The sequence below is a fragment of the Crotalus tigris genome, unplaced genomic scaffold (genome assembly GCF_016545835.1).
Source record: "Crotalus tigris isolate CLP2741 ecotype Arizona unplaced genomic scaffold, ASM1654583v1 scf7180000024370.6872682, whole genome shotgun sequence".
In the NCBI taxonomy this organism is placed as follows: domain Eukaryota; kingdom Metazoa; phylum Chordata; class Lepidosauria; order Squamata; family Viperidae; genus Crotalus; species Crotalus tigris.
Window position 1 is genome coordinate 6,340,513 of NW_024100540.1, and position 26,192 is coordinate 6,366,704.

At 34.8% G+C, this 26,192-nt stretch overlaps 1 protein-coding gene across 2 annotated transcripts in view; it reads right to left on the reverse strand.

The window, feature by feature from the left end:
- Positions 1-26,192, reverse strand: part of OGFOD3 (2-oxoglutarate and iron dependent oxygenase domain containing 3) — a 41,111-nt gene that overhangs the window by 14,258 nt on the left and 661 nt on the right. The window contains exons 2-7 of one of the 2 annotated variants that reach the window (XM_039328013.1): positions 23,354-23,571; positions 15,266-15,341; positions 12,538-12,580; positions 3,294-3,413; positions 1,704-1,768; positions 1,217-1,273 (exon numbers count right to left, since the gene is read on the reverse strand). In XM_039328013.1, coding sequence (XP_039183947.1) covers positions 1,217-1,273; positions 1,704-1,768; positions 3,294-3,413; positions 12,538-12,580; positions 15,266-15,341; positions 23,354-23,571 — 579 coding nt within the window. The remainder of the gene's footprint in view (positions 1-1,216; positions 1,274-1,703; positions 1,769-3,293; positions 3,414-12,537; positions 12,581-15,265; positions 15,342-23,353; positions 23,572-26,192) is intronic. The other variant, XM_039328014.1, reaches the window with a different exon arrangement.

The window sequence follows — 26,192 nt, forward strand, 5'->3', positions numbered from 1 at the left end:
TTGACAAAAATCAATTCAGCCACTCAAGTAGACAATAAGGCTTTTCTTTAGCTATTCCCTCAATCTGCCATTCTGAACGCTATTCACATAATGAATTGTACTGAAAAATCCTTTAAGAATTTCTTCTGTGCTCTCTGACACAATAGCTGTGATTATATCTAAGAAGCATCAGATGCTCTTTAATACAGAGCCGTGATCAGAGATGACAATTCAAAATGAAAGGTTATTTTTATATCAACCCACCATTTAGACTTGTGTTTATCTGCCTTTTCAGAATGAATCTTCTACCTAGAACTAGCTATATTAGAGGCAGTATCCAGTAAAAGAAGCAAATACACAGTATAAACTGAATTGCGAGCATAACATCTACACAGTTAAAATTCATTCATGAATCAGATTAATATAATTAAGACTACTTTATCTTTTCCTGGTTCAAAATACCACTGAAAATACAATTAGTTCTTCCCAAAACAATCAGATAAGAAAGATTCCCCTGACAAATAATGACAGGTCCAGAATGCTCTCACTAAGCACACACACCCTCCGAGTTTCTATTCAAGCATCATCCCACAGTCCTTCTCAAGTCATTTCCAATGGCAATGAACAACTGATACCAGCCAAGGCCAAAGTGGTGTGGTGGTTAAAATGCTGGATTAGGAGTAGGGAGGTGCAGGTTCTAGTCCATCATCAGCCACAGAAGCCCACAGGTTAATTTTGGGACAGTCACTCTCTCTCAGCCTAACTTACTCTCAGAAGATGATGGCATCTTCATATAAATTATTACTAATCTTAAGCATTGCTAATCTTTAAAAAGAAAGCTGCACAAGAGACTCTCTCTTTTTGCCATTAAAGTAATGGACTGTACCAAAATCAAATGCTGGGATTAAATAGTCTAGAATGCCTTAAGCTACATCTACCCAAATTCTTTCTGTTCTCTATCTCTCCATTCATTAGTAGTAAAACAACATTGATATCATGAAGATTCTTCACTTCAAGCTATTAAAATGTTTCCTGAGCTAATATTTCTACGATGCAAACTGAATCATCTTTCTCTGCTACCTAACAAGTTAAGACCCCTGATCAATTCAAAATTTATGCTGCAATATAATTTTCTCAAATACAGTAATAAACAATGGGCACTATAATGAGGTTATACTAACTGGCTGACTGGAGCAAGCAATAATAAAATAATTTTATAATATCTGGATTTTCTTACCGGTATAACTGAAAATCCTCATCTGTAAAGATGTCATGGATTTTATCATTAAAATATCTGGAGGGGAAAAAAATAAGTGACTCATGAAACCAATTCATAGATAATGCAGATTAAATCTTTGTACCAACCAATTACTTTCAATATTCTTTCAATTAAATTGTTCACTCAGATCATAATTTTAGTAAGCAATTATTTTTAAAGTTTCAGCACAATACTTATTAAGTCTAACACACAAGATCAATTTCAGTAAATAGAAATTACTATGGAAAATTGACAGCTTATTTAAAAAAATATTCTAAAATGAACAAGAGCCTATTTCTACATCCAATATCCCCAAAATGGTTATCGCCTGTTATTTGCCAAATGAAGAAAAACTGCTAAAAATAGAGTAACTTGTGCTTTACACATCTTTAACAGACTGAAAGCTGAAAGAACAAAGATCAATCATTCTAAAGATATATATATTAAAATGCAATTCTAAATTTACCTGTACATATTAACAAAATGCTTCCCCAAAGAAAGGGCTCCAGAGTGCAAATCTAGAATTGAAGCCTGAAATAGGAATAAATAAATAAAATAGGTATGTAAATACAGCCAATGGAAAATATTTAAGGCATGTTGCTTTCTTTAAAAAGAAGACAGCTTACTCTGTTTGGAAGTCACATTCCTATTCTACAATGTTCTCAGAATTTAATTTAAAATTGTGTTGATTGTAAATATTTCCCAAGAATTAAGGGAAGTCAAGCATACTTTGAGTTATTTTCTAAGAATTCATATATATATATATATATATTCATATGTCAAAATCATCATTCATACACAATGGTTACCAATTACAAATACAATGAGCCTTACCGCTATTTCTGGAGAGGGAAAAGTTATGAACTTTCAAGTGGAGTGGATTTGACTTAAATTGTGATTTAAACCATGATAGAAATTACTATTAAGAAACAAGTTAATGATTTAAATCACAATTTCTTCAATTACTAAAAATATTTAATAATAATTAACTCCTCCAATACTTAGCCAATTCAAATGGTTGCAAATTATAGTGCATTTATTCCTCTGCTTCTTTTATCTGGATAAAATGAACAAGCAAACTAAATTGTACAGCAGGAATGGGCAACTTTTCCACATACCCTGACTTTTTGCTGAACTGTAATTTTAAATGTGGTATATGGGAAGAGATAATATGAATTATAATTAAGTGGTCTGAATTTTTCTTTGGCTTCAATTTTTTTCCAGAATAAGCCTCCAGATAGAAAAAAAAAAAAAAAACAATCCTCTGAAGTGGTCTCATGTTACAATAAAGAACAATACATTAGCACCTTGCAGAAGGGATCCAGAAATAATCCCACATAAGTATACATCACCAAGAAAATTGCTTGACACTATATTTTTATTTAAGCTGCATTTATATATGAAATAAAATTCAAACAAAGGTTATTTGTTTAGTGAGGTAAAACCATGGTATATTTTTATTCAGGAGTCAGTTTCTTATATTCTCCATGGAACATCTAATTTAATTTTTTTTTTTAAAAAAAAAAAATTAACTTTAGGAGCAACAGCAGTACTATTCTCTTTTATGATCTTGGTCAGATTATATAGGAACCTGTTCAGATAGTAATCAAAGTTAGCTTTACAATATACTGACAAAGCAAATTAAAACAAAGCTTTCAGTTTCTACAAAAACTGTACAAAAGGCATTAATAGAAACAAAAGGTCAAGAAAGACAATCTTTCATGAGAATCTGCTCATCAGCATAAATAGGAACATGGTGGCTCACGAGGTTAGAACACTGGGCTGACAATTGGCAGGATCGCGTTTGAGACCCGTTGCTGCCACAGGATGGGGTATTTTCTAGTCAACATGCTTCAGTGCCTGCCTACGCAGTGGTTCAAAAATGGGTAACCATGAGTAGGAAACTTCATGAGGACTCAAAAGGATCCCCCAATTTGGCATCCCCTGGGCAATGGTGATGTCACTGGCAAATCCTTTCACTATGGAAGCACTTTGGTGCTTCCGACATGGAAGTATTAGTATACCAGCATAAATAAAAAATAGTGAAAGGATCTACCTGAAAAATATATATTCTTATGTCATAGCAGGTGAACATTATAATCCTTAACTCGAGGGTTCCTTGGTGGTGTCTGATCTTGAACAGTGATGATGTTACATAGTTTGGGTAATGAAATATCTGCAAGAAAACAACCAAGCTCAGAGAGTACCAAGGACCTCTCATTTCAATCCTGAGCTACAAATATTCTCCTTATTGATCCTTAATCTGTAGGAATGGCAAAGCAATTAGCAGTTTGTAATTAGCAGATCACACATGCACATAAAGTTATCTTAAACGCATACAATTTTAGAGCAGCAAACAACCATCCTTCACCAATTCCACTCAGTATGGTTTAGACTATGTTACTGGGAATAAAATCTTATTTGTGATAACATCTGACTTTAGAAATCTTCACTTGGGAACTAGGATAGCCTTTAACTAAAATATGACTGCCTAATACTTTAAAGCATTTATGAGAAAGTTGTCCATATCTCTTGCATCAAATAGAAGGAAAGGCATACAAAAGCAGAGGGATTTCTTGTTGAATGATCTGAAACAACTGAAAAGAAGTCATACATTCAACCTAGGATTTAGAGAAAAAAGATAAAAGAAATACTGAATCAGCCTGATTTATTGGAAGTATGTGAAATTTATAAAAATCATCCTAAACAAAGATATAAAACACACACATTGTTAGCTTATCAATTTTAGAAGAAGGGCATAAATAAAAGATAACTTCTATTTGGGACAGAATGAATACTTCTCTACAACAAATTACATTATTCATCAATTCATCAATTACTTTTGGAATTGTACAGCAAACAGCTACCTGACCCAGCAAAAATTGAATATTTGAATGGCATATCATTTTAAATATTACTAACCAACAAAAAGCTCTTAAGCTATAACAGAAGTCAAAATTAAATAATCAATTAAAAAGTTAAAAATGAAAAAAACTCCAGGACCTGATGATAATTCAACAATATATTGCAAGGTTTTGTCCAGCAAACAGTCAGTTAAGAGACAGCATAGTTCACAGTTGTAAAATAGGTGAGCAAAGATTCAGACCCACCTAGCTTTGGGGGCTGTAAAGGAGACAGTGGGAGAATCCTATTTTCAGAATTCTAAGATTGATGTCAGCCATTCCAGCTAAACCAGACACAGACAGGAAATATGACAAGATAGGCTAATCCTACATTATTGTAAAGCTACATTACCAAAATCTTGAATGTTACAGAAAGTTGTACTTAAGTTATTCAATTAACAGACTTCCTACATTCAATCAGGAAAATATAGGACACTATGGTTTACTATTAGGATATCAGTTTAATCAAAACAAGACACATAGAATTATACGGAATCTATCAGAAAAAAGGTATAGTATTTCTGTTAAATCAATTAAGTACCTGGGAATTTTACTTAGCAAAATATAAAAAGATTTATTTAAGAATAATTATTCACACATATGGAAACAAAACATAATGGCAGATATTTTAAATGTTAAATGCTAAACTTGTCCTGATCAGAAAGCATATTTTCAGTAAAAATGGATATTTTACCAAGAATTAACTTTCAATTTCAAATAATTCCAATAAAAAATGAAGAAAAGATACTAAATGTGTATCAGTAATGAATAATTAATTCTATTTGATCAAATAAAAAACTGGAAATAAAATTTAAGATTTTGCAAGATGTGAAAGAGATAGATTAGCAGTATCAAACCTTAAATTATATTATTACACCAGTTGTTTAATCCGAATCTCTTGCTTCAATATTAAGTATTTATTTTCCTAAAGGTGAATATATAAAAAAATTGACTAGTGGAAATTCATACTGATAAAATAAAAATGAAATCTTTTAAGATTTTCTCCTTAGAATGGTTAGAATTGTTTAATTGATTTCAATATCTCCAAATAGGTAATATAGTTCAAACAAGGAAGAATAGTCAAGAGACTTGACTGAATTTTAAAAACTTGTTAACTCAAAACTCAAAATATTTGTTGGGGCTTATTTCTAAGTTGTTACTGAAATATGAACCAGACACTGAACAAGGACTGTATTGCTGGAATCCAAAATCAGTAACATTAGCAGATCAAAGTTAGGTTTTTAATGTGCAATAAAATAGCTAGAAGCCATCATAATAGTAGATGAGGTACATAAAAAAACTTAGTAAACTAAATTGTGGATTATGCATCAATGCCAAAATTAACTATATATTTAAAAATAATTCTGAATTTAACTTGAAAACTCTTTATGAACAGTTCTTCTGTACATGGACTTGTACTATATGCAAAGTTTGTGTCTCTTTTAAAATACTGCTTAAAATGCTAAATCTTGTCTGTTTTATCTAACAAAGACAACTTATCTAAATTTGGTAAAAACAAGTTATACAATTTATTCTGATTAACAGTTCTTATTTTTACTAATTATTGATACGTGATTTGATTCCAGGAATTAAAATTACTGTAATATTAAACCAATATTATTTTGAAATGCTTTATTCAATATTAAAATTAATTAATCAATATTACACTGCGTGGAATTTTATTCTTTTCCTTCTCTTATCTTGATTGTGCTATTAATATATTACAATTTAAGCATACAAATAACATTTGTTTATGGAAGAAAGCTCCTAAGCCAATCAATCAAGTTCAATCATGCAATCATTAGTGCAATTAAAATTCTGTGCTTAAAGACATTCAGAAAATGAGCACATTGATGCAACTAACTAATATATCTTAGTGGAAACTTATTTGACAGACCTTGGGCAAGGAAAGAACTGGCAAAGTACAGTTCTAATAGAACAGAAAGGCAGGCTGAAAGTGGGTCCTTCTCGCTCTTCCAGATCAAGAGACTTTGCGGCTTTCAAACAATAGCAAGAATATATTGATTCCTTACTGAATAGGGTGTACATTTCCTAATAAAAAAGACACTAAGATCGAATGGCAAAATCTGAGATTTATTTTTTTTTTTTTTTAATTGAAATTTTTCAAAGTTTTACAAATAAGAATCCACCCCCCCCTCCCCAACCACCCCACCCCCCCCGACTTCCCAGAACTGAATATAGGATTATTTAACAAATATTTTAAAAATAACATTTGCAATTTATAAAATAATTAATAATAATAATAAAAATCACAGTAATAATATATATAATAATAATATACATAACATAAACTTTAAAATGAATAATATATACTAAAAAAGAAAAAAAAAATAAAAAAAGAAGAGAGAGAGAGAAAGAAGAAAGAAGAAAGTAGACGAAGAATAAAGCATATATATATAAAAAAAAAATATATATGAATAATAATACGTAAAAAATGTATATATATAAAAAAGAAAAAGAAGAAAGAAAGAAAGAAAAAACAATCATTACAAATTATAAAAAGGCTAAATAATATTTTTCAATATCCAAATTATGTTGTATAAAATTTATCCATTTTTCCCATACCGCAAAATTTTTTTCTTGAGATTGCTCCTTTAAGAAAGCCGAAATCTTTGCCATTTCTGCCAAATACGAAACTTTATGAAACCATTCTTGTAAAGTAGGCAAAGATTCCTTCTTCCAATATTGTCCTATTAACAACCTAGCGGCTGTAATCAAATTTAACATCAATATAACCTCCTTAGCATCACAGTCAATAACAATACCTAGTAAAAATAATTGCGGAGTAAATTTTACCCTCCTTTTAAAAATTCTTTGAATATTCCACCATATCTTAATCCAAAAAGCTTTTATATGCTTACACGTCCACCAAATATGGTAATAGGTAGCATCCAAATATCCACATCTCCAGCATTTCGGCTGTAGATTAGGGTACATAATGGACATTTTCTTTGGGTCAAGGTGCCATCTATAAAACATCTTATAAAAATTCTCTCTTAAATTTTGCGCTTGTGTGAATTTAACATTTCTTATCCAAATAAGTTCCCAAGTATCCATTGAAATCGTTTCACCAATATTCTGTGCCCATTTAATCATACAATCTTTAACTAGTTCAAGTTCTGAATCTAATTCCACTAAAACCCCATAAACTCTCTTAATATGGGTTGGCCTTTGATCTCTTACTTGTTTTAAAAAAATTTCATCTTCTCTAAGCCAGCCCATTTTACAATCCATCTTCCATCTATCCACTATTTGTCTATATTGGAACCATGAATAAGTTAAGTTTTCATGTGTTAATTCTTCCAAAGATTTTAACTGCCAGTCTTGGCCATCCCATCTTAGTAACTGTACGTAAGAGACCTTGTCCATATTTACCCCTTTCCTTATACCTTCTATGGCATGCCGAGGTATAGCCCATAATGGTATTTTGAAGTCACTTTTATAATACTTTCTCCACACTCTTAGCAAAGAGTTTCTTATAATATGAGACTTAAAAACCCAATCCACTTTTTTATTAAATATTAAATAGGCATGCCATCCAAAAAATAGGTCCCAGCCTTCCAAATGAAGTATTTCTGTATTTGTTAAATTCACCCAGTCGCTAATCAATGTCAATACTACAGCATCATAATACAATTTCATATTTGGTACCTTGAGTCCACCTCTCTCACGAAAATCTTGCATTATTTTAAGTTTCACCCTTGGTTTTTTCCCTGCCCAAACAAATTTATTAATACCTTTTTGCCATTCATCTAAATTACGTTCGTTCTTTAAAATAGGTAACATTTGAAACAAAAAAATAAACTTTGGCAGGACATTCATTTTAATAACTGCAATTCTGCCCATAAGGGATAACTGTAAATTATTCCAGTTTTTTAAATCCTTCTGTACCTCCATCCACAGCTTTTCATAATTATTTTTATACAATTTTACATTAGAAGCAGATAATGTAACCCCCAAATATTTTACCTTATCAACAATTTCAAAGTCTGTTAAGTTAACTAGAGCCTGTTTATCACCATTAGTCATGTTTTTAGCTAATATTTTGGTCTTATTATTATTAATTTTAAAGCCAGAAACACGTCCATATTGTTGAATCAATTGTAATAATTTCACCACCGAAGAAACAGGTTGAGACAAAGTAACAACCAAGTCATCTGCAAAGGCTCTTAATTTATATTCTTTTTTATTAATTTCTATTCCTTTTATTTCTTGAGACTCCCGAATTTTAATCAACAAAATTTCCAGTGTTAAAACAAACAATAACGGAGACAACGGGCATCCCTGTCTTGTTCCTTTTTCTATTACAAAAGCCTCTGACAAACCCCCATTTACAATAATTTGAGCAGTCTGTTTTTGATATATATTGGATAATACTTGTAATATATTTTGTCCAAAATTCATCTCCTTGATTAAACACAGCATAAACTGCCAATTCACTTGGTCAAAGGCTTTTTCAGCATCCAAAAATATCAGGCCTGCAGAGACTTGGTTATTCTTTTCTAAATACTCTAATAAATTAATAATTTGTCTAACGTTATTCTTCATATACCTTCCAGTTATAAAACCCGATTGATCCCTATGTATAAACTGCTGCAAGATCCCCATAAGCCTGTTAGCTAAAATTTTTGCAAAAATTTTATAATCCACATTTAAAAGAGATATAGGCCTATAATTTTTAGGCAAAGTAAGATCTTGACTATCTTTTGGAATCAATGATATAAATGCATTACGCCAGGATGGAGGGATCTCTAACCCCTGTAATAAATTATTAAACAGTTCACACAACGGTTGAATCATCTCTTCTACTAAAGCTTTATAATAAATAGATGTCAACCCATCCGTACCCGGCGCTTTGCCCAATTTCAATTGTTTAATAGCTGTAACAATTTCTTCCTTAGTAATTAAACCGTTAATCTTTTTTTCCTGATCTTCTGTTAATTTAGGAAAGTTAACTTTGCCTAAATAATTATTTATATCTGTAATTTGAATATTAGTACCCTTATATAATTTTTGATAGTATTCTAAAAAAGATTTCTTAATCAATTCTTTCTGATAAACCAATTTACCATTATAATTTATTTTATCTATATTCCTCTGTTTCTGTTTTTTTCTTAACTGATAAGCCAACCATCTCCCTGGTTTATTAGCATTACAAAATGTATTTTGTTTCATAAATAGCAAATTAGTTGCAGCTTGATCAGCCATCAGCATGTTAAATTGTGTTTTTAACAATTTTAAAGCTCCTTTAACCTTTTCATCTAAGGGATTTGAAATTAAAAGTTTCTCTTTTAATTTAATCTCCTCTTCCAAGTCTTTCCGTTTCTGAGTCTGTTTCTGTCTATGCAAATTATTCATTTTTATCAAAATACCACGCATGAAAGCTTTACTTGCATCCCAGACCATTGACATTGATGTTCCCTTGTTCATATTTAAAGTAAAATATTCCTTTAAACATTCCTTTAATTTATGAACATTTTTTTCTTGTTTAAATAAATTCTCATTCACCCTCCAGGATCTCCTATCTTCCTTCTCTACAAACAGTTCCATCCAAACTGGACTATGATCGGACAATGTCCTAGGAAAAATTTTTACATTCTTCACCCTGTTGTATAAATCTGTTGTGATCAAAAAGAAATCAATTCTTGAGAAAGATTGGTGTCTATCTGAGAAAAACGTAAAATCCTTTTCTTCTTGATTACGTTCACGCCAATAGTCTCTCAATTCCCAATCTTCTTTCATATCAAAAAAGGCTTTAGGTAATTTAGCCTGTTTAAAAAAGGTAGAAGAGCCTTTTTTGTCCATTTGTATATCTAAGACACCATTCCAGTCTCCCATTAAAATCACAGATCTATAGTCCAACAAAGTTATTTTCTGATGTAGTAACCTATAAAATTGCTCCTGTTGCTGGTTTGGTGCATACAACCCCACAATAAGAATTTTCTTGCCATATAAACCAAGTTCAAGCATAACATATCTTCCGTAAGGATCTGATTCTAACAAGGTAGCAGATAAATTCTGTTTAACATAGATTACCACACCCCCTTTCTTCCCAGGGGCGGGAGATACAAAATGAGATCCCAAGCGAGGATTATTTAAATATTTTTGATCTTTAGCTGTAATATGAGTTTCTTGCAAGCAAATAATATCATTGTTATGTTGTTTCAAATAGTGGTAAATTTTTTTTCTCTTTTGAGGAATGTTTAATCCATTAACATTCCAGGACAGGAGCTTTGCCATCTCCCTTGGCCTTCAGCCTGGAGAAGATCCGCTCAAATTCTGCTGCTGATGAATATGTAGCAGAGCTTTTGGGTCTTGCTCCTCCCACCGGCACTGAAGCAATTTGCTGAGTAGATTCTTCAATTTCTTTTTCTTTTTCTTTTTTCTGTTGTTCTTTTTCTTTACGTTTATGTGCTGCACGGGTCATTCTCTGTTCTTTAACCTCTGGTTGAGACATCCATACCACCTGTCCAGCAGTCATCATCCCTGTACCTTCAGATTTCTGTTCCATCTCTTTGTCACTCAAGACTTTATGCATCATGGGCAAAGGAGAGCCTGCTCCCAGGACCGTTTTATAAAATTCCTTAGCTTTAGCAACTGTATTAAGTCTATAACGTGTCCCCGCATGGCTCAAAACAATGCCCATCGGAATCTCCCATCTAAATGGCATTTGTCTTGCTTTAAGTTCATTTACTAAAAAAGCAAAATCTTTTCTGCTTCTTAAAATTTTAGGTGGAATTTCCTTTAAAATAATAATATCTTGGGCAGCAATCTGAAATCTTTTATTATAAAAAGTTTGTAGAATCTGATTTCGCAAAGACTTCTTAGCAAAATATATCACCACATCTCTAGGCAAATTCCTCTGTTTTGCAATCCAAGAATTAACTCTATAAATTCTTTCCACATCCCCACGTAACTCTTCTTTATCAATATTCAAAATAACAGCCAAGTCATTAATCACCATTTCCATCAAATCTTGAGTTTTATCTTCTTTCAGACCCCTTATTCTCAAAGCATATTCCATCTGTCTATACTGGAACATAAGAATATCATCTTGTGAAGTCTCCACTTTTTTCTCCATATCTTGAAATTTATAATCCAAAAGTTCAACTGTTTCTTCAATTTCCTCTACTCTGGAGTCCAGCTTCACAACCACTGAGGCCATTCCAGATAGAGCTAGAAGTATATCATCCCTCAAAATAGCATTATTCTGTTCTAAAAGCTCCTTCATCTCTTTCTTCATTTCCTCCTTAGTTTCAGATTTATTCTGGTCCAAAAGTTGTTTCATTTCCTCCCTAAACTGTGAGACGGCACTTACCATTATTTCTTTAATGTCTTGTGCTGATGTGCCAGATGGGGGAGGTGAAGGTGAAGTGGATTTAGGTTGCTGCACTGAGGGTATTATTTTAAGTTGTTGTTGCACAGTAGAAGTAGCAGGAGAAGAAGTTACTTTAGAAGCTGCAGTAGCTGGTTGTCGTTTTGAAGCCATTTTAATTTATCTTCCTTTCTTCTTAAAAATACCGATAAAAATAAGTAATCCAAAAAAAAATTAAAAATAAGATAAAATAGAATAAAATAAGATCAATCTAAAAGTCCCCAAGAATAAAAAAGTAAAAAAGTAAAAAAAAAGCAGTATTAAACAACAATTCAGCCGATCCGTCTTTTAAAGGAAAAAACTTTCAAAACGCCATTTTACTTTCACTCTCACTTTTCCGCCCGAAAAAAAAGAGAAAGCTCAAAAAAATAAAAAAAAATCAGCACATACTAAATAAACTAAATAAACTAAAAAAAGATAAAATAAAGCTAAACTATAAATAAAATCCTTTAAACAGTTCTGTCCGGTTTAAGATTACTCACGGTTTCTTTAAGTACGGAGATGGTAGCGGCGTCTCGCTTTGTTTCCGAAGAAACAAAGACAGCTGAGAGGCGGAGAAGGCAATGAACTCCGAGGGAACCCTCTTTCTACCCCCCTAAAAATAAAAATCCAGGGAGAGTTAAGAGGTTCTACCTCTATTCATGCGATCTCTACCCCTTCCCTTCGCCCGGGAAGGGGATTGCGAGCCGCGGGCCAGCTGGTAAACGCTGTGCTCCGCGGATCTGACACCTTCTCAGGAGGACGGCTACAAAGTAGCCGCCATCTCCACCGCTTTAACCACCGGAAGTTCTCCATCAAAATCTGAGATTTATTGATACTGGATCACAGACAGCTGAGATTCCTATCAGTAACTAAACTGAACATTTTGATAAATGAAGATGAGAATCGACTCCCGTTTCTGTCTGACTGGTACTTCTCCCGGAAAGACAGTGTAAAACATAATCTGAAGAATCTTGCCTGAATACCAGAAGAATGTAAGAAAGTAACAGGACACTGCTCACCCCTCCATCCGATCCTCCCAGGGACAGTCCCCTCTCTGCTATTCTGTGGATGAAACAACAATCTCAAAACACAGGTTTTGCCCCAGTTGTTTACAGATGCTTTTGAAATACAACTTGCCACCGTTGATAGAGAAGAAACAGAAAAGGCAAGCCCTCCCCCCCTCCGTGGATTCATAGCAGGTAAATCAGCATAACAGGTGGCTCTCATTATCTGTGGAGCTTCATTCTCAAGGGCTCAAACCATGGATTAAAAAAAAAAACTGTAGAGGTGACCTTAAAAATAAATAATTTATGCATAGACAAAAGGTATCCAGAATGTTGTGCTCATGTAAAGGGGGGGGGAGCTCCAAGCTACAGTTACATTAACTTTTCTGCATGATCTGGACCCCGTTTAACAATTATAGAAATAAAATACTATAGATGATGAGGGCCACCTGTGCAACACATATTACTCAGAAAGAGGCAGAGTATTTACTAATAAAAACGACAAAATCCAAAGCTCAACGCTTACAGTCATTTCCAGATAGGGTGACTGGGAAAAAGCCTCAGCTAATATTGTGTTTCTTGCTCCAAAGGTTAGCAACAAGTTTTGAATTACAAGTGAGCAAAGGATAGGAAAATCTAGTTCATTATTAATGAAATATTGTTCTATAGGCAAATGGGAATCTATAGGCTGAATAGAGGAGTTTAAAGATGCAGTGGAGAGAATGAAAAGGGAACAGCTGAAGTACCTTCTGTGATGAAAAGAGCTGCCCATCTTTATTGAAAAAAGTGAAAAAGCCCTTAATTAAAGCTTTCTGTTCTTTCTGTGTTTACCATTGAGGGCCACTTGTGTCATACACATTACTCAGAAAGAGGCAAAGCATTTGCTAGTGAAAATGACAAAACAGCATAACTAACATTATGGCTGGTCAAGGTGTACTTTTCCAGCTAAAATTTAGCAGCTGAAAACAAATATTCCCTCCTTACCTTATTAACACACGAATCCCTATTAGCCTTAATAAACTATTACCAGTTCTGTCAGAAACAGGAAAAGGGGGTTTAATAATTATTAATCATGAATATAAATCTATAATCTTTGTGTGCTTAGCATCTTGCAAGTAACTTAGCTTTTTTTCCACAATATTAAATTTCAAATATAGGTAGAACAACAATTTAGGCCAGGCATGTCAAACTGCTGGCCCGCAGGCTGGATGCATCATGCTAAAACTGCACCCACCCCATGTCGCGAGTTTGACATGCCTGATTTAGGCTATCCAGGGAATAGGGCTGGCAAGAGAGAAAACAGTGAATGCGACTCCTATTCTCAGCAGCATACTACACTGTTTAACGAGACCAAAATATACATTCATGCTGAGCCAATCAACATCTCATAGGAATATCATATGCTGAAGCAGAGGCATATAGCAGAGTATAAAACTGCATATACGTAAAATAAATGTCGTGTTTATATACACAAACAAACATACTCATTAACAGAGGTACAGTATGTGTCCTTGGGAGGTGTATCTAAGATAGAGCAAACTATTCTAGATAGGTGTTCTATCTATCTATTTTCTATCTATCTATTTCAGGATCCAAATTCCAAAATATGAAAATACAATGGAGACAATTTGGCAACCTGGTTTTAAATTATGGCCAGTATCATGCTCATTTGGTATCACTGTCAATAAACAATAGCTAGAGAGGAGGTATAATCTCATGTTTTAAAAGGAAGCACTTGATCCTTTGGCCTTCCCAACCTTAATTCCATGCCTGTTAAATGAAATAATAATGGCAATTTATGTCAAAAGCATGTTTGAATGTAAATAGAATGCAGACCAAAAAGTATGTTTCATGTTAAAAGCTTTAAATCAGGGGAAGGTATGTAAGACTCTAAATGTTGTAGAACAAGAATCCCCAGATATTTCACCAATAGTCCTCTTGACTAGGACTGGGAAAATTAGTGGAATGTGGAGTCTTTAGTGCTCTCTTGACTGTTTTCTTATAGACATTTCATTACTGAACTAGCTAGAAAAATCAGTAGGAGTAAGCATGGGGTTTGCTCCCAGTTTATATACAATAGCTTACCTGCCAGCATTAATGGGGATGTGGTTTTCTCCTTGATAGTTCCTTGATTAGGGATTGTTTTCTGCTTGATAGTTTGCCTGGTGTTCTCATCCCTGCTTATCTGGTTATTGGCTGCTGGAGAACATATGTTCTATGACTTTTTCTATTCTTTTTATTGTCTCCTTTGAAGGGTGTGAAAATAATGTTTCATAATGTGTACTGGAAGTCCTTGTTTAACAATGCTATTGTGACTAGGTAACTCTGTTGTTAAGTAACATGGCCATAAACTGAAAAATTATGTGACTGCACCACTTTGTGTCATCTTAGTGATGACCCTCCTGGGTGTCACTGTAAAAAAAAAAAAACTGCACAGGTTGTTAAACAAGGATCTCAAATGATTGAAACTTTCAACTTCCTGCCAGTGTCCCCACTGACTTTGCTTGTGGGAAGCCAGCAGGGAAAGTTGTAAATTGTGATGATCACATGGCTGGGGGATGTTGCATCATCCACAAGTATAAGGTCCAGTCATAACTACCATTTGTTCAGAGTCATCATAAATTCAATCACTCAACAAGGGGACAACTGTATGCTCTTTATAAAGCAAACAGAAAAGCCATCACCACACTATTCTGAAGTTTTTAACAAGGACATTCTGTGTCTAGAAAAAAAAAATATTTACCTACGGATTTGCTCAGCTTCTTCCCTGTTAATTATGGCATCTGTTATCCCTCTTCCACACTTCCGAGGGGTACAGCCTAGATAATGCATAGGAAAAAAAGAAGACAGTATTTAAATATTTTTCCCTGCTGTATTTGTCTTTAAAGGTATTATATACAGCTGTATTAATACATCAGTATTAAGAATCTGAGAACCCATACATTACTATCATTATACTTCATACTTTTATTTAATTCTCACAATAATTATTGTATCTTACAACTATCCATTTCAATTTCCTCTGCCATTTTTCTAGGTCTTATGCATTAGCTAAAGAATCTGACATTGTAATTTTCAAAATTATACAAATTATTGTTAAAATATCCATATTTTCCCCCCAGAAATGATCCTCTTATAATTATAAACATTGCAACAAATCTAAATAATGTTTTTTGTCTAATCCATCAAAAAAATTTTGGTTTATTTGGAAAAATCCACTGATGGCTATAAATGCCAATTTTAATGCCTCAAGTTTTGACAGATTAATAATCTTTGGTAAAATTATAATTATAAAATTATGAGTTGCTCAGATTGCAAAAAGTAATTCTATATAGAATTTGAAAATAATGTTGCAAATTGAAATAAATTCAGTGTTGAGCTGACTTTTTCAATACTGAAAAAAATATAAAATAGAAGGTATTACTATAGAATCTCAGAATTCTAGTTATTCTTAAATATCCAACCTATATTTATGTCATTTGAATGTAAAAGACAGTTATCTCTAACTTTGCAAATCTTTATCCCAAAGGTACTTTTTCATGAGGCAACTGGACTTGCTTGTTTTTCTTTGAAGACGTTTTGCTTCTCATCCATGAAGCTTCTTGAATGAGAAGCGAAATGTCTTCAAAGAAAAACAAGAAAGTCTAGTTGCCTCGTGAAAAAGCACCTTTGACTGAGAATCTCCATAGACATTTTGTATTTCTGTTAGGAGTAGTTGAAGTTAATATTCTATTCCAATGGTGGCGAACCTATGGCACATGTGCCAGAGGCAGCACTCAGAGCCCTCTTATTGGGCACATGTGCCATTGCCCCAGCCCGCCTCCCCCCCACAGCCCCCTCCTCACCAGCAGCCTCCCCGGAGTCGCCCCCGGGCATGCCCCTCACGGAGCAGCACAGCCAAGCACATGGCAGCAGGGACAAGACTCCACCCTCACGCCCCATCGCGCATAGATGGTGTGGGGCACGGGTGGAGGGGATAGCTGCCATGACTCTCCTGGGCCACCTGGGTGATCTTCTACGGCAGGCTGTGGAGGTGGTGGGTGGTCCTGCAGGCAGGTGGGGCGGGGGCATAGCGGGAGCAGGGAAAGGGGGCGGGGCAGTTTTGGGGCACTTGGTCTCTAAAAGGTTCGCCATCACTGTTCTATTCTGTTGGTTTTGCTTCTTGGATATTTACAAAACTATCACATTTCAAGGAGCATCTGGGGAAGAATTATTAATTCAACTTCTTCAAGTGAAATAAACAAATACTGAGTTACAAGCTTGATCTTTTCGAGTAAATTAGACTCTTGAGACCAACTTTTTCTGTACTCTTAAAGAGTAAAAATGACAGGAGAAAACAAATGATCTGTCTTCAGTCGAAACTTCAAACATGGTATTTTAAGAAACAAAATATATTGAAACATATACCAGAGAACCCTGCAGCATTTTGTGTTAGATTCTAAAAAGATGCTGGGGATGCAAATGTAGTACCAGTCTGCAAGCTAGGCAGCTTATACAAAATTAAAACCAAACAGAAAAAGACCAACAAGATAAAATAATAGGAAACACATTAGAGCGATGCTGAAATCATAACCATAAGTTGAACTTATTTATTCCCGTGGTCTAATGCCTTGGGACGAAACGGGTTTTCAAGATTTTATAAAAGGACAGCAGGGTTAAGGTCATCTGAATCAGGTGGAAAGTAGGTAGCTGTTTCCATAAAGCAGGCATTGTGAGAGAAAAGGCACAATTCCTACTAAATGGTATTGATTCATGGAGCAGACCCAAAGCAAACCCATTCTGTTACATCTTGTCAGATGGGCAGAAACAACTGAAGACAGGCAATCTAATCTATAATTTGAATCTGTACCATAAAGAGCTTTATAAGTAGTAACCAGTAATTTGAAGTATTTGAAGTCTATTGAGAGCAAGTGCATTTTGCAGACTCTGGCTACCGTACCTATGCTGCCACATTCTGGACCAGTTGTAAGTTCCTGATAGTCTTCAAGGGCAGCCCTAGGCACAGCGCATTGCAATAGTCCAAACAGGAAGTGCTCGAGGCATAAGTGAGCATGAACAGAATATTTCAATCCAGGAAGGGGTATAACCAGTACACAAGATGGTATTTGCAAAAGTCCTTCTCACCATCGTTTCTGCTGCTCTTCAAAATCCAAGAGAAACCAAAAATCTAGCCCAGTTCTGTCTGGAGAAATGCAACCCAATCCCCGAAACAGAGGTCCCAGTACCCAGAGACCCCCCCTAGAATCCATTCCCATTCAATTTAGTTTCTTTTCAGATTTGTTCTTCCTCGCTCAGGCTCCCATGACTCCCAGATATTGGGACAGAAAACATCACTTGAATGACCCTGGGTTGAGATACATACATGAGTATCATCAGTATATTGGTGATACTAAACCCAATGACAACAAGTGAGCCCACCTAGTGAGTACATAAAAATGTTAAATAGGAATAAACAGTGCTATTTATAGATCCCTGAGTAATGTTGACATAGGTATAGACATAGGTAGTTATAGACATAGGTAGTTTTAGTTCTCCAAACTAAAGCAGATAAAAGAAAGCAGCGTTACACATAGATTTAGGAAGGGAAATTGTAATACTGTAATAGTAAATTACCAAAGCAATAGATAAACCCTGAAAAAGACTGGAGATAAATTACAGCTCCCAGGATTCTCATCAAGGATACAGCTAGATGTGATCTAACTGAATTTTGATATATTTAAGAAACTTTGCTGTCAGGTTACAGAATAGGGAACACTGTCAAATGCATCTCACGGGTGCCCCCAAGTGGAAAATTGGTAATATGAAAATTGCAACAGAAATGCAAAAAACGAGCAGCCATTCAGGAATAGACTGAATTGATCCAGCAGAGTATGGTCAGAATATATTCATTTAAGAATATGTATTTGAATAGGTCAAAATAAAGTATTTTTTAAAAGTTAAAATACTTTAAAATTAAATTCATTTTTAATACTGAAAATGCAAACCTCTCCTTTCAAAGCATGTTAAAACTGTAATTTCACCCTCAAAAACCAATTGTCAGTAAAAATTGGATCCCAAAAATAAAAAAAATGAATCTAAAAACATTATTCAGAGCATGCATCTAACAAGTGCAAAAACACAAACGTGAGACATAAATCCCATGTATTATTTCATTCTATATGAAATCAAATATCTGCCTCTACAGTTAAAAGGACTAATGACTATTTTTGATTCCGATTTTTAGTTCTGATTTTAACTTAGTGATTCTGAAGGTACAAAATCACAATTATGAGTAATGAACTGTTATGAAAACTCTTGTTTTTAGAAAAGAAAAGAAGAACTTTTGAATCAGATTATATTGACACAAGCAGACAACTATAAGAATCAGGGAGGTTTCTTATAAAAAATATGGATCCAAGACATAGGTTGTTTAAAATTTACATGCTTATTTTACGAGAAAGTTTCCCCATGCAGCCATAAAATCCCATTTGACTCCAGAGACTCAACAGAACTGGTGAGTAACATCATCAGCATGTAAAACCATGGATATTTGGGATAGATTCAAGTTTGTTTGTTTTACACATTTCCCATTTTATGCTATAGCAGCACTGACTGCATAGGGTTTTTTTCCCTTTTGCATCCCTTAGATATAGATGTAGTCTGTGAGTTGATACTCCTTTAGGGGAATCTTTTGTACAATTCCCCCTCCCCCCCCCAAAAAAATAAGGCTATAATGTCTTGAAATTCGAGTTTTTGCACTTACGTATTGCTAATAGTACATGATTTTTACTATAACATCTCTCTGAGTGAATATAGCTTATAATTCTCCAAAGGGAACACTCAGAAGTCATAAAAGTGAGGGCCTTCTCCCACATACTAGAAAAAAATAGCTTTTTAACTCCTATAAAAACCAGAAGAGCCAAAGCTTGAATTAGTAATTGACAATAGAGCTTTAGTTTTTTGTAAACATTAATAATAATGATGGTGATGATGATGATGGAAGGGACCTTGCTCTTCTCTGTACTCTTTCTAATCTCAACATCTTTTTTACATCGTGGTAACCAAAACTGGATGCAGTATTCCAGGTGTGGCCTTACCAAAGTATTGTAAAGTAGTATTAATACTTCACGTGATCTTGATTCTATCCCTCTGTTAATGCAGCCTAGCACTGTGTTGGCTTTTTTGGCAGCTGCAGCACACTGCTGGCTCATATTTAAGTGATTGTCCACTAGGACTCTGAGATCTCTCTCACAGTTACTACTATTGAGTAAGATACCATCTATACTATACCTGTACATTTGGTTTTTCTTACCTAAATGTAGAACCTTGCTTTTTTCACCACTGAATTTCATTTTGTTAGATAGCACCCAGTATTCGAGTCTGTCCATATCCTCCTGTATCTTAAGCCTGTCTTCTGGAGTGTTGGCTATTCCTGCCAGCTTGGTGTCCTCGCAAATTTGATGAGTTCCCCATCTATCCCCTTGTCCAAATCACTGATGAAGATGTTGAAGAGCACTGGGCCTAGAACAGAGCACTGGGGCACCCCACTACACACTTCCCTCCATGTAGATGCAGTTCCACTGAGGACCACATGCTGAGTACGGCCGATCAGCCAGCTATGAATCCATCTGGTGGTGATGCTGTCTAACCCACATTTTTCTATCTTATTGAGTTGTGATCTACTTTATCAAATGCCTTACTGAAGTCCAAGTAAATTATATCCACAGCATTCCTCTGATCCACTAATTTTGTCACTTGGTCAAAGAATGCAATAAGATTTATCTGGCATGATCTGTTTTTGATAAACCCATGTTGGCTTTTAGTGATGACTTTGTTTGCCTCTAGGTGTTCGCTGATTCGTTGTTTGATTATCTTTTCCAGAATCTCTCCAGGTATTGAGGTCAGGCTGATAGGTTTAAGGTTTCCTAGATCTATTTTTTTTCCCTTTTTTGAATATGGGAACTACATCAGCTCTTTTCCAGTCCTCTGGTAGTTCCCCAGTGCTCCAGGATCTTTGGAAAATATAGTTCGGTGATTCTGAGATCACATCTGCCAGTTCCTTGAGAACCTTGGGGTATAATCCATCTGGTCCTGGTGATTTGAACTTGTCTAGGCTGGTTAGGTGCTCACTTACCATTTTCTTGCCTATCTTAACTTGTGTTTCTGTTCTGTTTTTTATGGCACTGGTTTTGACAGGTTGGACTGTTTTTTCCCTTTGTGGAAAGACAGATGCAAAAAGTGAGTTAAATAGTTCTGCTTTCTCCCTGTTGCTTGTCACTTTCTTGCCATTTTCCCCCACTAATGGACCAATCATTTCCTTAGCTTTTTTCTTGTTTTTTACATGTTGAAAGAAGCTTTTTTTGTTATTTTTGACTTTGGTCGCAAGCCTTAGTTCATTTTGAACCTTAGCTTTCTTTACTTCATCTTTGCAGGCTCGGACTATTTGCTGATATTCTGCCTTAGTTATGTGCCCCTCTTTCCACTTTTTATGTCCTTTTTATCTTTCAATTTATCAGAGAGTTCTTTAAGCAGCCATGCTAGTTTCTTTTGAGAGCTGTTATTTTTCTTCTTTGTTTGTGCTAGACTGGGCTTTTATTATCTCACTTTTCAAAATTTCCCAAGCTTCTTGAGTTATTTTCCCCTTGAGGATTCTCATCCATGGAATCCTTCCCAAGCCCTCTCTAAGTTTATTGAAATTAACACTCTTAAAGTCCAAGACTCTAGTTTGACTGTGTTCTATTGCTTGTGCTTCCATAATGTTGAATCCCAGTATTGCATGATCACTTCCCCCCAGGGTTCCTGTGGCTTCAACACCTTCTATCATTTCATCTCTGTTAGTGAGAATTAGATCCAATATGGCTAATCCCCTAGTTCCCTTCTCTATTTTTTGGGAGACAAAGTTGTCTGCTAGGTTTGTTGGGAATCTGTTTGATCTTCCACATGGTGCAGAGTTTGATGTCACGGTAATTAAAGTCCCCCATTATTATTGTGATGTGCTTTCTACATACCTTAGTTAGCTGACTAGCAAAAAGTTCATCTATTTCCTCTGTTTGGTTGGGTGGCCTATAGTATACACCTATGCCAATATCATTTTTCCCCCTTTTATATTGACCCAAATGCATTCAAGACAGTTTTCATCATTGTTGTGCTCTATGTCTATAGAGATGTAGTTATTTCTTATATAGAGAGCAACTCCACCTCCTCTTTTATTTGGTCTATTTCTTTTAAATCCCTCTAGCTGTGTGTTCCATGTGTGAGTTTCATCCCACCATGTTTCTGTAATGGCAACAATATCATATCTGTCCTCATTAACCTGAATTTCTAGTTCACCCTGTTTACTGTTCATACTCTGTGTATAGACATTTGAGTTCTTTATGACTGACCCTGTGTTTACTTTCTACATAACTTGTGAGGTGCCTGAGTTTCCCTATTTTCTTACCACCTGTTTGGTTAGTGCACTTTCTGTGGCACTCGCTATTAAAAGCTTGATTTTACTTGACAGCAAGGTTGATATTCTTGTACATACACACATCTATGTTACATGTGCTGATAGCCCATATGATGGCACAGCATGGATGTAGTCTATGATTTCATAATGGATGTATAATTTTCTGCCATATTTGCAATGCACAATATATACTGTGTAATTTTTAAAACTTGGTTTAATTATATGAACATACTACGTATGTGATTTGTCCATGCCAGTGCGGATCCTATATAAGATTCATTGACACTAGTGAATCAGAGTTATGCTCTTGTCTCATTGCAGCATATATTACAGAAATGATTTGTAATTTAAAGGTTATTTCGAGTGAAATCTTCTGTAAAAATATAGAGGATCCATGCTTCATGCCAGTAGTTTGTAACAACAAATCAGCAATTTTATCTCTGTGGTTTACAGACAGAAATGTACCTAATGATTTGGCCTGGGGTCAATCTCATACCTAAATCCAGAGTAGTGACATTGATCCATGGCTCAACATCATAATAATAATATTAAAATTTGTGATTCTTACAGTCCTGTCCATGTATGTGCTTTCTTACTTCGGTTTATGGAAATCCCATGTAAGGATCTTATACACTCTATCTTTGGACTTTTATGGTACCTAAAAATATTGTCACTGACTTTTAGAAATCTCTGAATCAGATATAAATCCTGGACATAAGGTAGGATATTGTGTAGAAATCATGAAAAATTACATGAATCTTATTTTCCACTATAAAATACCGAATTATAGACAGTCCTTGAGTTACAACTATAATTGAGCCTGGCAATTATGGTTATAAATCATGTTGGTTATAAAGTGGATAATCATGTGACTATGCCTGTTTTAATGACCTTTTTTACACTGGTTGTTAAGCAACACTATTATTTGCTATGGCTGGTTTTTGCAATAAAATGGAAGTAAAAACACTGGTTTCCAGTAAAAGTGTTATCAATCACAGTCACGTGACCGTGGGGTGCTATGAACAGTTGTAAAAAATTGTTAGAAATAAAGAAAGGAAAATAGAATTGGTTTCATTCCATCAAGATTAAAATAGACATGTTAGTATTATTTCTGGTAACATCTTAATGGAGTTTTGCTGACATCAGGACCGGAATGATAAGGTTTTAAGGATTTGCTTATAGATAAAGAGATGGAATATGGGAAGAAAAGATCATTTTTTGTATTTTAAGAGAAGATGATAAGTTATTACATTTTTTATAACTGTGATGAAGGGTGAGTTATTTTTATATATTTTTTCTTTATTGTGTTATTTTTTCTTTTCTAATTTCTTTTTGCACCTTTTTTTTTAAATTTGAATTAATTTTTATCATTGTAATTGTAACGCAGGTCCTATCATTCAATACCTTCAAACCGTTTATGGCTGTCATAATCCTCTGAGCAGGGTACTTCAATGAATTTGTCTGGGATACTTTCACCATGATGAGCCAATACTTCTGTAACTCCATCTTCACTGAACAAGTAGCTTCTACTCAAAAGATAACCCAGCATGGCAGATGAGACAAGGAAAGCTGCTGTTAACCATTTTCGGCGTGAATCTTTTTGAATATTATCTTTCACATCACTGAAAACAAAAAAAGATGCTTTTATTCTCTTAATAAATATTTTGACTTTGGATTTTACAATGAAGTTTTAAAACCTGTGTCTGGCTTTCATACTTTTACTGTGTATTATTTTTTCATCATTATTTTAATTTTAAAATAGCTGTCTTGTGATTATAATACACTATAGTATCAGTTGATCTGGGAAAATGTTTTATTGAAGAGCAGAACATGCATTTTAAAAAGCAATAAATATAATTCACACAATTTGCACTTCTTTAAACACAAAACTAATGAAGTACACTTGTATTCAATAACATGGGCCCAATGACTACATCTTTAGTACATAGTCCTCATTTACATCAAGTAAGAAACTATCATTTTCTGAATCTCAGGATTGGAAAAAATAGCCTTTAGCTATTAAAGTTCCTGATAATTTCTCTTGACAAGTTATGGCTTACTAAAAATACATGTTTTCTTGAATATCAAGGAGAACTGAAACACCTTAATTTTACCTCTGTTTTCTTTAAAATCAGTGATTTGTAGTAAGTTGCAGGAAGTATTAGTATAAAGTGTTATAAAGAGCTAGAACAGTGTGGGGTTTAGATTTTGGATTTGCACTGGAGAAACTCAGGTTCAAGGTTTCACACAAAGAGAATTCACTGGTTTACTTTGGAGACAATTCAGTCTCTCTTAGCCAACCTACCTCAAAGAATTGTTGTGAAGATAAAATGTGCAAATATCCCCACATAAGATGCCTTGACAGCTGACATAAAAAGCAGAATACTATCTTTATTGTACTTAATATTTTTTTTTAATCTAGCTCTTCCCCCATGGCCTTTCCTATTTATATCCTCACAAGTCGCCTGCATATATTCTTCAACAGTGAAGGGGCACAGGGCAGAAAACATCCTGTAGCCAAGAAGGCTCCACACCCATTTGCACTACTCGGGTGACCCTGAGGACACAGGTAAATCTCCAAATGGCCACGACTCTAAAAGAATGCAAATGACTAGCTGTCTGAAAAGAGTATAAATCCTTCCATTCCCCGCCATCCAGTCAGAGTTGAAGAAGCTTCTTGGATGAGAAGCGAAACGTCTTCAAAGAAAAACAAGACTGTCCAGTTGCCTCCTGAAAAAGCACCTTTGGGACAATCATGACCTGGATGACTGAGAATCTCCATGGACATTTGCCTGCATGTAAGTAATTCAAGATTATCCAAAAGATTCTGTGGCTGAGTGAGGAAATAGGGCAATTCTAGTTTAAATCCAGTGCTCTGCTAGTACAGTAAGGATACTAGGCAGAGGTCATTAAGAGGAACACCATGATCCAGAATAAACATAAAAGTATAATACTGGCCAAGTAACAGAACAAACATCAAGCCCCAAAAGGAAGCTGAAGTTGTTTTAATGAACTTAACAAACTGTTCCATAAAGAGTTCTTTATTTATGCAGCTACCCATGTCATGAATGTGACTCATGAGAATTTCTCTGCACTGCTAAAATATTATAATTTCCCCTACTTTTCCTGCATCATATTCTCAACATGGGAGCTTATAAACGTAGTCCTCGACTTACAACAGTTCATTCAGTGACTGTTCAAAGTAACAACGGCACTGAAAAAAAGTGATTTTCCCCATTTTATGACTTTTCTTGTCACAGTTGTTAAGTGAATCACAGCAGTTAGTAATATGGCTGTATTTTTCACACAATCGTTAAAGGGTCCCCTTGTTAACCTGATCAAACTTCAGATGCTTGGCAACTGACTCATATTTATGACAGTTGCAGTGTCCCAGGATCAAGTGATCCCCTTAACAGCTGTATTACTAACTTAACAACTGCAGTGATTCACTTAACAACTGTGACAAGAAAGTTGGGGAAAAACTCACTTAACAGATGCCTCACTTAGTAACACAATTTTTCAGCTGAATTATGGTCTTAGGTTGAAGACTACCTGTCTAAGGTCTAGAACCCAGCTATCAATAACTCCTTAAATGAAAGGGAAGAAGAAACCTTCTTTCTTACAAGCAGATTCCAACCTGTCACCATATTGCAAGAATCTAACTCAGTCCAATTAGAAAGGATTAAGAGCTGCGTTGTGATATATACACACACACAAAGTTTTTTCAGACAGACGGTCTGATTGATTGCACCTTTGGCATTTTGACTGCTATACTGCAGTTCTATTTTTTATAATCTCTTTTGCCTTGCAGCCTCACAACTAGGGGCGTTAAGCAGGCTCAAGTCGCTACTGCGATACATTACAAATTCAGATTTCTTTTTGCTGACAAGAGTTAAAAATTTAAGTGGGAGACTAGTATAGCTATTTCGGATTAATTTGTCCTCATCAGATAGCCACACCCCTTTATGGGATTCGAACCTAGGCAGTCTACATGCTAGGCAGTTGTATTAACCACCTTGGCTTGGTGTACAAAGAGGGAAGGAGAGCCTGTGGCCTGGTGGTTAATAACACTGCCTAGCATGTAGACTGCCCAAGTTCGAATCCCATAAAGGGGTGTGGCTAGCTGATGAGGACAAATGAGTCCAAAATGCTAATCTGAGGAATTCTGGGGGTTGAAGTTCACAAATCATAAAAGGGCCAAGTCTGAAGACCCCTGTTCGATATATATACACACACACACACA